Source organism: Chenopodium album, chromosome 5, assembly GCF_948465745.1.
Source record: "Chenopodium album chromosome 5, dcCheAlbu1.1, whole genome shotgun sequence".
Classification (NCBI taxonomy): domain Eukaryota; kingdom Viridiplantae; phylum Streptophyta; class Magnoliopsida; order Caryophyllales; family Amaranthaceae; genus Chenopodium; species Chenopodium album.
In genome coordinates this window covers 55,958,644-55,972,277 of record NC_137838.1, presented here as the reverse complement: position 1 = coordinate 55,972,277, position 13,634 = coordinate 55,958,644, and the positions used below count along the sequence as shown (strand labels likewise).

Below are 13,634 nucleotides of genomic sequence, written 5' to 3'. Positions count from 1 at the left end.
TTTATCCTTAAAATGGAGAAATTCAGATGGAGGGGGTGGTGGGGCGTTGTCGTGAGAGGGGAAAATCCCGGTGGTGGTGGGGGTGGGGAAGGGGGCTGCCAGAGGATAAAGGGGGTGGCCGGATGGGAAGGGACGAATGTCGGAATTTCGGGTTGCCTTCCGTGGCTTTGGGGATGGCTGAGTTTTTTTTTTTTTTTTTTTTTTGTAATTTTTTTTTTACCAATAACATAATAACACATGTCACTTAAATTAGAATTAAAAAAAAATTACCCATTGTACAGGTAACCGGTCACAAGGGACCATTAGAAGAGAATCTCGTATAAAGGTGGGATCATTAAATAATAATCAAAAGGTAGGATTATTAACAGCGAATCGATCAAAGGTGGGATTATTTGAATCAATTTTTCCAAAAAAAAAATGTCTAAGAATAAGTAATTAACGAAAATCATGCAAAGAGAGGAGGAAATAATTTGAGGAGCAACCAACAAGGAATTCAACAAAGCAGATAGTCGTGTGGCCAAAGAAGCAAATCCAAGGAGTCACTACATATACGCCAGAAGCATGAGGAATCCTCCACGGGCCTAGTGACCTAGGTTCAATTCACAATCCCAATCACCCATCTATTATTTTAGTTAGTGAATACAGCAATAACAACAAAGCCTTAGTCCCAAAATGATTGGGATCGGCTAACATGAATCGTTACACAATATTTGGTGAATAACAAGACAAATTCGCTTTACAGAAAACTCCTAAATTTTTTCATACTAGGGCCCTGTTTAATTCACCTTATTTTTGCTGAACTGAAATTATTTTTGCTGAAATGAAATTACTTTTACTAAACTGAAGTTATTTTTGCTAAACTGAAACTTTTTTTAGAACTCTAGGTGCTATATTGTTTAATATATATATATATATATATATATATATATATATATATATATATATATATATATATATATATATATATTAAAAATTCTCACATAAGAAAAATTCTCATGAGAGCCTCTCCCCTCTATATAGGGGAGAGATCCGGTGAGAATAGGTTCATATGTGAGAATTCATACTTATATGAGAACTGATCTATAATTTAGAACACGTGAGTAAAAATCTAGAACATACGAGTAAAAATTTAGAACATGCGACTCAAATTTAATTTTAAATCATATGACTAATAATTTTGAACATATGACTAATAATTTTGAACATATGACTAATAATTTTGAACATGTGTGTGAGTAATAATTTTTAAATTCACACGTTCTACAGACCCCCACCTAAGGTCTATTCCTCGGTCGTTCGTATTGAACCAAGAAAGCCTCTTCCTATAGTGACAAACTTAAAGAGTGGAATGGGCTGCTCTCTCTATGTTTCAGTCGAAAGAACAAAACACTTGGATCAATATTTGGTCAAAAAATGGTTCTTGAAATGCTAGAGAAGAACTACAGGACCTTAGAGTCTTTAGGACAATTGACAAATGACCCAGAGGCAATTGAGAATAAAAATATTGAACATATAAGTAAAAATATAGAACATACGAGTAAATTTTGAAACATATGCTTTCGAATTTAGAACATATAACAAACAATTTTAGAACACACGCACGTTTTATAATTTAGAACATATAAGTTAAAATTTCGGAATAAGTCATTCGAAATTTATAACATCTAACTTAACTAATTTATGGTTTAGAACATGTGAGTACTAATTTAGAACATCTGATTTAATTTAGAACACCTGGGGAAAAGTTTTAAACATCAGATTTGAAATTTAGAACATACGAACATAAAAAGTGTTCTCACATAGGAAAAATTCTCACAAGAGCCTCCCACTATATATATATATGTGTGTGTGTGTGTGTGTGTGTGTGTGTGTGTGTGTCAGTGTGTGTGTGTGTGTATGTGTGTGTGTATACATATATATGTACAAGTCCAGTATGCGCCAATACAAATTGAAATGACTTGTATCACCACCATAAAAACATGATGTATCAAATTATCAATTGCAAATCTGCAACCCTTTATGTGACAGCATGCTTTCACTATGTGTGACCCACATAGCTCTCATTATCGCAACCATGCCTTTTAACCCAGTATCAGTTATACAGGCCCCAAGAGAGCTTCTAAAGCAAAAATATCTGATGCATCAAAGGAATGATAAATCACTTCACCAGCGAGTCACGAGGGCTTGACTACTATTGTGCAGACCAAATCGCACTTTGGGACATTCAGGTATCATGAGCTTGCAGATAGGTACCAGTAATACATGAAATAAAAATGCAGCTCAGGTCAGTAATTACAAGGACATACCAGATGGGGGACGCTCCGGAAGTACAGAAGGTTTAGCTATAAAGGACCATGCATAATCTATTAGAGCATTAGCTTTGGCTCCTGTATGGATCGCCCGCTCTCCTCCCGAAGCATTACCCTTCACATTGGTGGAGAAAGATCAATAAACAGCACAAAAGCACAGTAATTTTAAGCAAGTTTGAGAGTTTGACACACAGAATCTTTACCATGATCCATCTACTGTAGATGCCAGCATAGATAGCTGCTGCACGAAACAGAGAGAAAGCAATGTAGAATTTCCAGTGAGCAGCAGGCCAAGGCTTTCCCTACATTTCAGAGATTACAGTCATTTGAAGTTCACCAGAAATTAAATGATCTGAGAAAAGTTTCAAAATTTGATTGAACAGGGGTATATCCTTGGTGATATAACCTAGATCATTCTTATCATTTTATCTCCGAAAATGTTCTCCCATTGATAGTTTCAAAAGCCATTTTTCCTGCACTTTGTAGCACAACCTCTTTGATTTCTTGCTTTATCCCAACAATTAGTACTATTACAAGCAGGTTTGCATCACCATTTAGAGCAACTTCATGAGAATTGTTAAATTCAATGTGTGATCAATTCAATAAATTAAAGCTTTGTTCTTTTCACCTTGAAAATGGAAGTATTAGGCCCAATAGTTCAGTTAATGCCCAATAAGTTCAGTTAATGACAGTTAAGTTCAGTTCTGTTTAGTCCTGGACATTTTAGGTGTGTTTGGAACAGCACCAATGAGTTCAAACAAGTTCTCAAAGTTTAGGTATATACAGATAAGGGAACTTGAATAGTAAAGAACTAAGCATTAGTGCCTTCTTCCCCAATATGTGTACTGCTTCCAAAGAGTTAAATGGTAATATGACCAAGATCCATGGCATAATATAGTACCAGTGTCGGAATAATTACCACACTGAAATATTTTTTACAAATCACTTTGTTTATTAAATCTACAGTCAAGATGACAATTAAAATCACTTCACCTATTCTCAGACTATAGTCAGGATGACAGCATAAATCATTAACCTGACAGAGCATTTCCATTTAAAATACTATGCCAATATAACAGGAAGCAGACTGCAGACTGCAGATATGCAAGTTGTTTGAGAATACGTAAGTTTATATATGCTAGAGCACACATAGTTGTGATAGCTTTTAACTTGAACACAATAAGTTAACATAAAAGTGTAAAATTTTTGTAAATAGCATTATTTTTTTTGGGAGGACTCAATGAACCATTTCTAAATAGCATTATTGGTAGAAGAATTTTCAAATAGCTTTTGGGCTATGCATTTACATGACTCGCTGAACCATTTCTACTGCAGAACTCAACCAACAACAGACTCAAAGTAAACAACAAACGAAATAAAGCATCCCAAATGATGGTTTAATTGAAGCATCAAACTGCAAATCTTACAGCTGCAGAGCAGTATTCTGCTAAGTATTCAGCCATTGAAGGAATCCCCTCTGGTATCCCAGTTTCTTCCAATCCTTTGTCCTGCCCTATCTTATCGATAGAATAATCCACAACGTAATGCTGCAAATTAATTGTCACTAATCTATTAGAAACGATCCCAAAACATTTAACCACAAACCAAACAGAGGATACGAATACAACAGAAATTTAAGGAAATTTTGTCATTTTGCATTGTTTTGGAAATAACTACCTCAAAGGAAAAAAACAGAAATATATATATATATATATATATATATATATATATATATATATATATATATATATATATATATAAGTCAAAATCTTTTGATTTTGCTACCACTTAGCGTTTTCTGTTAGGGTTCTGTTAGTAGCAACGCTTAAAATATTATTTCCTTGATTTGCGTGCCAAAAGTTGTTCCTTTAAGGTTTTGGGGGTCGTTTAGGTCTCAACGACCCAAATTGGGTTCGGAATCGCATATAATAACAATATATATGCCTCGTTTTGCGTGTCAGGAAACGTCTTGATTTGCATACCGATGTATTTAAAATGAAAGAATTGTTCGATCAAGGTTTTCGGAGTTACTTTAGCAATATGTTTCCAATTTGAGTTAAGAATTGCAAAAAATAAACGTAAATACTCATTTTGTGTTTGAATAATGGTCTTAAACAAAAATTTAACATGCAAAGCGGCATTTACGTTGTTTTTTCGCAATCTTGAACTCAATTGGGACCCTTAAAAGCGAAAACGACCCACCAAAACCTTAAAGTAACAACTTCGACTGCAAAAAAAAAATTATGACACATAAATTGATACAATTATTAACACACAAAATGAGGTATTAACTTTATTTTTTTGTCAATTTCGAGTTCAATTTGGACTTATAAGGGCTAAAACGACCCCTTAAATCTTAACCGAACAACTCTTTCATTTAAAATATATCTGTACGCAAATCGAGACGTTTCTTACACGCAAAACGAGGTATTAATGTTATTTTCCGTCAATTTCAAGTTCAATTTGGACTCTTAAGGGCCAAAACAAGCCCCAAAACTTTAAAAGAACAATTTCGGCACACAAATCGAGTGACAAAAAACTAATAAGTAGAGAGTGGGTCACACTAACAGTTTTCTTGACAGAAACTGTTAGTGGGTAGCAAAATCAAAAGATTTTGACTTTCAGTGGAAGTTATATAAAAGAAGTCCTGGTAGTCATTTTCAAAACAATGTATTTTAAAGGTATTAAATGACAAAATTTCCAAAATTTAACAGATAAAATGACTAATAAGCTCGATTAAAACATAGTGATTATTACCAAGCAATTGTAAGCAACATCACACATTTGGTTTCCAAGAGTAGACAATTCCCAGTCCAGGATTCCAATCACTCGATCCTGAAGCATTCAAAAGATTAGTGTTTGGTCAAAGACATAAGTATTAGGGACTATACACTATGATGACAACAACAAATAAAATCATGATTTGAAACTATTCTCCGTAATTTCGAAGTATGATGATAAATTATTAATACCACCATTTGTTCCACCAAAAAAAAAAAAATAATGAATAAATAGATTAATGTTATTAACAGAATTAATACAGAGCACTATGAAAATTTCAGCACCGAACCTCATTAGGGTGGAAGATAAGATTATCAATCCGAAAGTCACCATGGACTAGACCAGAAGCAGATCCAGATGAATCTTCCAAAGGTAAATTATTGTGCAACCAGCTGATAAGCTCTAGCATTTTAGGATTTCTCTCGGGTTTACCTCCTGCAGTTGATGCCATGTATTGCTTTCCCCATCTTTCTACCTGATTAATACCATTTCCATAAGAAAGAATTAGAAGAAAGTTTCGAATTTTTTCTATGACATATATAGACTTGAAATGGGAAGGAAGCTATTGAACCTGAAAATAAATACTCCCTCCGTAACAATTTACTCACAACAAACTAGGGGAGAACGGACTCCTAGGCAAAAGTTTTTAAGTGAGTAAGTTAAAGTAAATTGCATGTGATTAGTAGTGGTAAAAAAGGAGGGAAATAAAGGTGGTCCCTTTTTAGTGGAGGCCATGTGGCCCCTATTGTTCATTTCCCTCTCTTTCCTTCCCTTATTCACGTGAAGGGAGGGCTGTTTTTGGGAGGGAAATTTTTTTGCCTCCCAAAATTTTCATTTTCCCCCCTTAAAATTCACAAAATTTAAAATCAATTCAAAAACACAAGTACAGCCAGCAAAAGCAACAAATTTTCCAAACCAAAAGCTCCTTATAAAAAGGAGTAGCTGTTTCATTCAATACCCTCATTCAAACACAAGAGGGTATTGGGGGGGGGGGGGGGGATGGATTTAGAATTCTTCAAAAGTAGAAGTTAGAGGATACAACCAAGTGTTTGCAAAATTACAAAAACCATAATCTGAAATTAGTCCTAATTCCTAATTGTTGTGTTAGTAGTAGCAGTATTAGTGAATTTGTACACGAATTAGGCTCCACTGAAAGCTCCCAAAAAAAGGCAAAAAAATTAAGGGACTCATGGCAGAAATGTTGGATGATTTTTAACATAAACCAACTGCTCATGGAGCAGGATTTGGTGATGGAAGAAACTTCCAGTTCTTCTAGGTCAGAAACTGAAGAGGCAACTCTGCAGCAACAACATGAACACAACTCATCAGCAGAATCAGAAACAGATACAAAGCAACAAAATCAGCAACATGCATTTGTGAGGAGAAGCAGAGAATTAAACATTGAAGAAAAAAGGCAGATTGTTGATGATATTCTGCTTAATATGGTAGGAGACACACTGCCAAGAGGAATGCTGACCTCATTGGCAAAGAAACATCATGTACACAAATCTACTACAAGCATGTGGCTCAAAGTAATTAAACAACACATGCAACTGGGAGAAGTTGTGGATGTGAGGACCAAAAAGTTAGGGAAAACTGGTCGCAAGCCATTTGAATACTCTGATGAGTGGCTTATGTTTGTCCCTCTTTACAAGAGAACCACAAAAAGAAGTTATGGTGCTGCTGTACATGTCAATCATATGGTGATACACAAGTTGAAGAAAAGGGGCAGACTTAGGGCAGTGTCAGCAAGTAATCACCCAGCATTATCAGAAAATCACAAAGTTGCAAGGCTTAAGTGGGTTTTGCAACACATTCATCCAATTCCAAGTGAGGGGGACCCTACAATTATGGATATGCAACATCACATACACATTGATGAGAAGTGGTTCTACGTAAACCCAGAGACAAGGACTTTCTATCTAACCCCAAATGAAGAGGTCCCATACAAAGCACAACAGTCTAAAAGGTTTAAGATAAAGGCAATGTTCATGGGAATGGTGGGCAAACCACTTTATGTTGCAGATGGGACACTTATTCACTCAGGGAAGTATGGTTTGTTCCCTTTTGTGAAACATGAGAGGGCAAAAAAGAAAAGCAAAAACAGAGAAGCAGGCACAGTGGAGACAAAAGCAATTCAGAATGTAAACAAAGAAGCTATTAGGCACATGATTTTAGACAAAATCATCCCAACAATTCATGCACAATGGCCAGCACAATTATCAAAGAATATTATCATACAATGGGATAATGCTAGGCCACATCAAGTACCAAGAGATGAAGAGTTTTTGGCAGCAACACAAGCTAATGGGTTTAACATTCAATTTGTTTTCCAACCATCCCAATCACCAGACCTGAATGTGTTGGACCTAGGTTTGTTCAAGGCAATTCAATCCATACAATACCAGTCATTCCCAAAAAATATTGATGAGCTACTTGAGAAAGTGGCAGAGGCATTTGACATGTTTGATCCAACACTAAATAGGTACACTTGGATCACACTACAAGCTTGCATGATTAAGGTATTGGAAAAACAAGGAGGGAACAACTACAATCCACCACATATGGGCAAAGCAAGGCAAGACAGGCAAGGGACTTTGGAGGACATTTTGAAGGTAGACAGGACACTAATTGCAGACACAGTGCAATATCTCTAACACCCTCTTTGTTCCAACCACAGGACCTCAACCAGATAGTGAAGATATGGAAGTAGATGCAGATTGAAGGTCACAGGAGCAAGTAAGAACATGCAACTTTTTGTAAATGAACAAGACAACAAGTAATTTTTTGTACATGAAGGACTCATCAGCAACCAAGTCAGAAGACCAAAGACTGCCACACATAACCATTAACTTGAAAACTAAGTTTTTGTATGTTTTGTAATGGTTAGGTGTATTTTGTTAAATAGAGTAGGTAGGCAGTCTTAGTAGGTACTTATTATTGAAATGGAACTTTGTACAATCAACAATTTTTTGGACAAATGAAATCATAGCATTAACAAGTACACAATGTGTTTAAAGTATGGGTTGGTTATTGTCTGTTTTTTCCATCAGATAGGATTGGTTTAACCATATAAGCCACCATTAACAGGCACCTCAACAACACCCTCTGTTAGAAGATGTTGGAGCTCCCTTAAGTAATGGGCTCAAGTCATAAGAGTCCCTTCATCATATGGAAAACCTACATCTATGATGCAATGTGGGTAAAGGGACTCAATGCATCATCACAAAATACCAATGACAGGGAGTGGCTCAAACTGTGGGGACTCATAGGCAACAACATCAACACACATCAAACCAGAATATTCCACAGGCTATTCATCTCAACAATAACCAACCCACACAGTCATCTCAACAATAACCAACCCACACGGTCATATCAACAATAACCAACCCACACGGTCATATCAACAATAACCAACCCACACGGTCATATCAACAATAACCAACCCACACGGTCATATCAACAATAACCAACCCACACGGTCATATCAACAATAACCAACCCACACGGTCATATCAACAATAACCAACCCACACAGTCATATCAACAATAACCAACCCACACAGTCATATCAACAATAACCAACCCACACAGTCATATCAACAATAACCAACCCACACAGTCATATCAACAATAACCAACCCACAACAACCTATTCATAGGCCATATTGTAAAAAAAACCACAGAAGCCAAGCAACTTAGAGGCAGTAACAAAACACCACACAAGCCAACCAACCGAGAGGCAGTATCAAAAAACCACATAAGCCAAGCAATTCATGCTCACAATATAACCATAACAACATGCAGCCAATGAATTCAAGTGAAGTGCCCAATATAACAATAAAACAGCAAATTTCCCTTACCCAAAGCAACAATTTCAACCAACATAAGCAGACGACCAAACACCCCCATTTTATAACCACAATCAATAACAATGCCAATAAGAAATCAACAAAATCAACTCAAAAACTACAACCAACCACCATACCCAACATAAAGAAAGGTCATAACAGCCACAATTGTTTATTTTGTACACCAACAACCAAACAACAACAGTTTTACCCAACAATAACAAACAAGGAATGAATATCACAACCCAAAATCAGTCAAAGGGACTCATATTTATGCAAAATTCATTAAATTAGGGTTTACTAATAGTAACTCAGAGATCTTGGGGAAAGTCATGAGGGTACTTGTCCCTCAAATACGCCATGTAGCAGGGATCCTAGTCACTGTAGTCGTCCTTCCAGACAGATCTAGGCCGCTTCTGTCCCTGTGGAGACGCCCCTTCGCCTGAAACCTTCTCAGGCGTCACCACGGCGTCAGGACCAGCATTTTTGGGGCTTTCCTTCGTCGTTTTCTCAGTAGCGACAACTTCAACAGCAGGAGGAGGTAGTTCAGCAACCACCTCCGCCGGAACAGGGACGGCCTTAAGCGGATCTACTTCCAGAACTTCCTCCTCGTCGCTTGAAAAATATAATTTCGCCCCAAATTTGCCTCCAGAGTAACGAGAAGACGAAGAAGAACAGCGACGAACTGGTTACATAGTGGATTCCTCACCCTTTTTTGGAACTCATTCTCACAGAAATTAAACAGAGACAACGGAGAGAGAACTAGGGTTTCACTGAGGAGAGAGAACAGAGGACGAAAATGAGAGAGAAGGGAGAGAAATACAGTAGATCTAGGGTTTATAATGTTCTTCTGGAGTCTCCAGATTAAGGAGAGTTTGGGCACCATGAACGAGGAGAATTGATTGTTCTTCATTCAATTCTGGTAGTGAAATCAGAAAGGGGAGGGTTATTTTTGGTGGGAATGATTAGATTAGATTAGGTTAAGTGTATTTGATTAAATGTTAGATAAGTAGTGTTTAGGGGTTAAAAAAAAAAATCAGAAATAACTAAGGGTAAAATAGTCATTTCACCATTAAAAACTTACCATAATAGGAAATATTTTTCTTTGTTGCGAGTAATGTGTTACGGCTAAAAATAGTAATTGTTGCGAGTAAATTGTTACGGAGGGAGTAGATAGTTTTGTATAAGTAGTCAGAAGGTAAAAAGTTTGGTAATGTACTCTAAGCAAGCAGGCTATTAACAAATAAAAGCCAATATTTTGAAATCTAAAAAGAGTAAAAACACCATGACAAGCCTCTGAGCACGAGCTACTTCAATAGCTATACATGTATACCATCCTTTTATTCACCTCTTAATTTTTAAGTTATAGTGTTGGAAATGTACAAGGTTATGTATCAGATATCCATACTGGCTAGGGAAGCTGGGACTTTTAAGAATTAGTGAAGTGGGAAGCTAAAAAAGCTTTGGCTTATATTATAATTACTTTTGTGCTTTTCAATGAGGACATCTTGTCCCTTGGTAAATTTTTGCTTCTTGTTTCAATAGATTTTTTCTCTAATTAAAAATAAAAAGTATCAACAATCCTACAATTAATTTCAGATAGTAAAAGCAATCTTAAACAGAATATATTGTTACTCCATCCACTAATAACCGTCAAGTCCAGGCAATACGGTGAAAAAAACAGAGAAAAAATTGCTTATTCTTAATCTCTGATTTCTTTTTGTTATTACTCTTAATATAACATGATGAAGAACTTTGACATATGCTATGATTTAGTTCAATTGTTATTAGAAACTAGAAGAGTTTAATTGGACATCTAAAGGAGCCAATGCTGACAACTATTAAAAGGTGGAGGAAGTAGTAACAATTCAAGAATATGAAGGATGCCAAACTAATGACACAGTTTCAAACGTAGGGACCTTCAATCATATGCATGATCTTCTCTTTAGATACACAAAGGCAACTGCAGTCAACATCAATACTCCTTGTGCATTTAAGCATACAAATAAAGCATGGCCGCTATCTACCATACATGCACAGCTGTTCTCATCAAAAAGAGTCCTTAATTTCATAACTTCATCATAGTGCAAGAAACTCCATGAACATAGCTCAGAAACACAGATTATTAATCAGTTGAGTAAACAAAATAATGTGCTAAAACAACGTAAAGATTCACTTGCCTGCCTTTTGCAATAGTTTTCCCGAAGCCCGTAATTTCCTAAACCAATGGTGTCAACATCAATTTGATGCAAAGAAGCTAATGCCCGAGCTGACTCTCGATTTATTGCATTCTTTCTATGTGGTTCCAAATCCTACTAAAAGCAATATTATAATTAATGCCAAGCCAAGACTAGAAATGAACATGATCATCAGTATAGAGTGACATACAACATGGATATGAAACATCATAGGAACAAAAGAATAAACCACGTACCGGAAGGGTTGGATCTAAAAATATGCGACCCTCCAAATACTCCATCACATAAAAAGAAGTTCCAATCACACTTGTATCAATGCACAAGCAAAAGACCTTAGGAACTGGTACTTTGGTATGAGTACCCAATGCCTGTAATACCTGTAAAAATAAAATTTTCAGAGGACAGAATAGTTTTAATCAGTTAAAATAGATTATGATTCACATGGATTTGTCACCACAGTTATGCATCACCAGCAAAGAGCTTTATACTAAAGAATAACCTTAAATTCTCTCTCAACCGCATGAGCAGACGGGAGCAGTTTCCCAGGGGGCCTTTTTCTCAAGACATACCGGTTCAAAATACCATTGGCGTCAACTTCCAACAAGAATGTAGGATTTGATTGACCATGCCCAAACTATGAAGCAAAGCAATCACACAAATTAGATCAGCAGCAATACAGGTAATTAGACGGCAACAATGGAGTAAAATAAACATGCTACGCATCAATAAAAACATAATTTAAAAGTTTATTGATGAAAGAGTATAAGTATATTTTGTATTTACGACCTTTTCAAGATAAATGACAACAAATTTCAGAATCATAAGCCATTTCTTATTCACCATTTTCACATATATTCACTCAAGGGACTCTTTCATTTTTCCCCGTAATATGATACAACACTAAATTCATGAATAAATACTTATGAAATGTGTATAATTGTACATTGCACGACATCAATTTCTTTGAAAAACATATTTTCTTTATCCAAAATTACTCTTCTTGTAGACTATTGGCACACCTTATATCATCGATAATTAATTTTTTTCCTTTTTTTTTTATAAAAGCATATCAAGTAATCTAGAGCCTACTAGAATTCAACTAATCAGAATTCGAACCGAATCAGGCATCAATTGGGGAAAATCTAACATCTTGGTTAAGCTAAAAAAGCCCCCTCACGAGCTGATTTAAGTAGTTGTTGATAAATCATACTTCCTCTGTTTACTTATAGTTGCAACACTTCCTTAAAATGAAAATATCACAGTAAATGCAACACACTATAAAATGAAGGTTTTTATAGTGAAAATTGTACTGCTGTATTACCTTTATTTAAAGCTTATGGCCTACTTGATTATACTCCTAACAACTTCTTAACTCATTTAAAGTGTATTATATCATGTGAGGTCTACTTAGCTTAAATATCAAGATAAATTGTATGATGCAATTATAAAGAAACGGAGGAAGTATATCTTATTATGTACTACAAAAAGCTATATTTTGAAAGTACACATAAAATTTGATCTCTAATCCTTCTAAAAGGAGCTAACTCCCTACTACACTAATCTTCTCCATGGCAATGTGTTAAGTCATACTTCCTTGAAAATTATTGTTTATATGGAATAATCAAATTGAAAAAATACTTATATTTCTAAGAGTATCATTAAACAAACTTATTGTCAGCATGATCTGGATAGTATTTTTCAAATACCATAATTAATTACAAAAATTAGCTTGTGACAAACTAATTAGAAAAACTTGAACCAGAATTTAAAGCCGAAATTTTTAACTTTGAAACCCAGAAAGCAAATTGAAAGAAAAGTTTGTGACAAAAGGATTAGAAAAACTTGTACAAGAATTTATTACTTTAATCATATATAAAAGAACTAAAGACAAATCAAAAAAAAAAAAAAAAATTTAAAAAATCCGAGTTCAAATTATTGCATGCAATCTGATAAAGCAAGAATTAACCTATATCATTTAATCAAAAATAATAGCGAGCCTAGAAAATACTAGTACTATCAGATCATATAAAAAATAATGAAATTGTACAGAAAAGAGAGAAATACCTGACGAACAGAGAAGTGAGAGGGCGTAGCAGAGGAAGGGAAGCCATGGACGTGAGCACCGCAATAATTGAAGAGTGAAACGGCGTTAAATTGAGGATCAGAGGATAATTTGTCTGTTGTTAGCTCCGATGTTAGCTTCGCCATTGAAAATTATGCCGAGGTTTTCCTAATTTTACCGCTTTTGGTTTTTGTATTTATCTCTAAACACATTTGTATTTTTTTAAATCACATGATTGCCACCTCCGCCCACCTTTCTTCGTGTACGATGACCGATGAGGTAACATCTTCCCAACTCTACTCGAATTTGTAAAAGAAGTGTCAAATCGGTTACCCTTATGGAGTTTGGGTTGACCCACGACGGGTCGAGATGTTTGGAGCGAATAATAATGGGTCATTTTAATCTTACAAACCAAATCAATCGGGTTGAG

The 13,634-nt window shown here is 35.5% G+C and overlaps 1 protein-coding gene across 1 annotated transcript in view; it reads right to left on the bottom strand.

The window, feature by feature from the left end:
• Positions 1–13,456, bottom strand: part of LOC145632118 (putative acyl-CoA dehydrogenase IBR3) — a 27,912-nt gene extending 14,456 nt beyond the window's left edge. Inside the window, exons 1-9 of the mRNA XM_081684406.1 lie at positions 13,207–13,456; positions 11,642–11,776; positions 11,379–11,519; positions 11,121–11,256; positions 5,380–5,561; positions 5,067–5,144; positions 3,737–3,856; positions 2,513–2,611; positions 2,307–2,424 (exon numbers count right to left, since the gene is read on the bottom strand). Of these exons, the coding sequence (XP_081540532.1) occupies positions 2,307–2,424; positions 2,513–2,611; positions 3,737–3,856; positions 5,067–5,144; positions 5,380–5,561; positions 11,121–11,256; positions 11,379–11,519; positions 11,642–11,776; positions 13,207–13,350 (1,153 nt within the window). The 5' untranslated portion in view covers positions 13,351–13,456. The remainder of the gene's footprint in view (positions 1–2,306; positions 2,425–2,512; positions 2,612–3,736; positions 3,857–5,066; positions 5,145–5,379; positions 5,562–11,120; positions 11,257–11,378; positions 11,520–11,641; positions 11,777–13,206) is intronic.
• Positions 13,457–13,634: the final 178 nt, after the last annotated feature.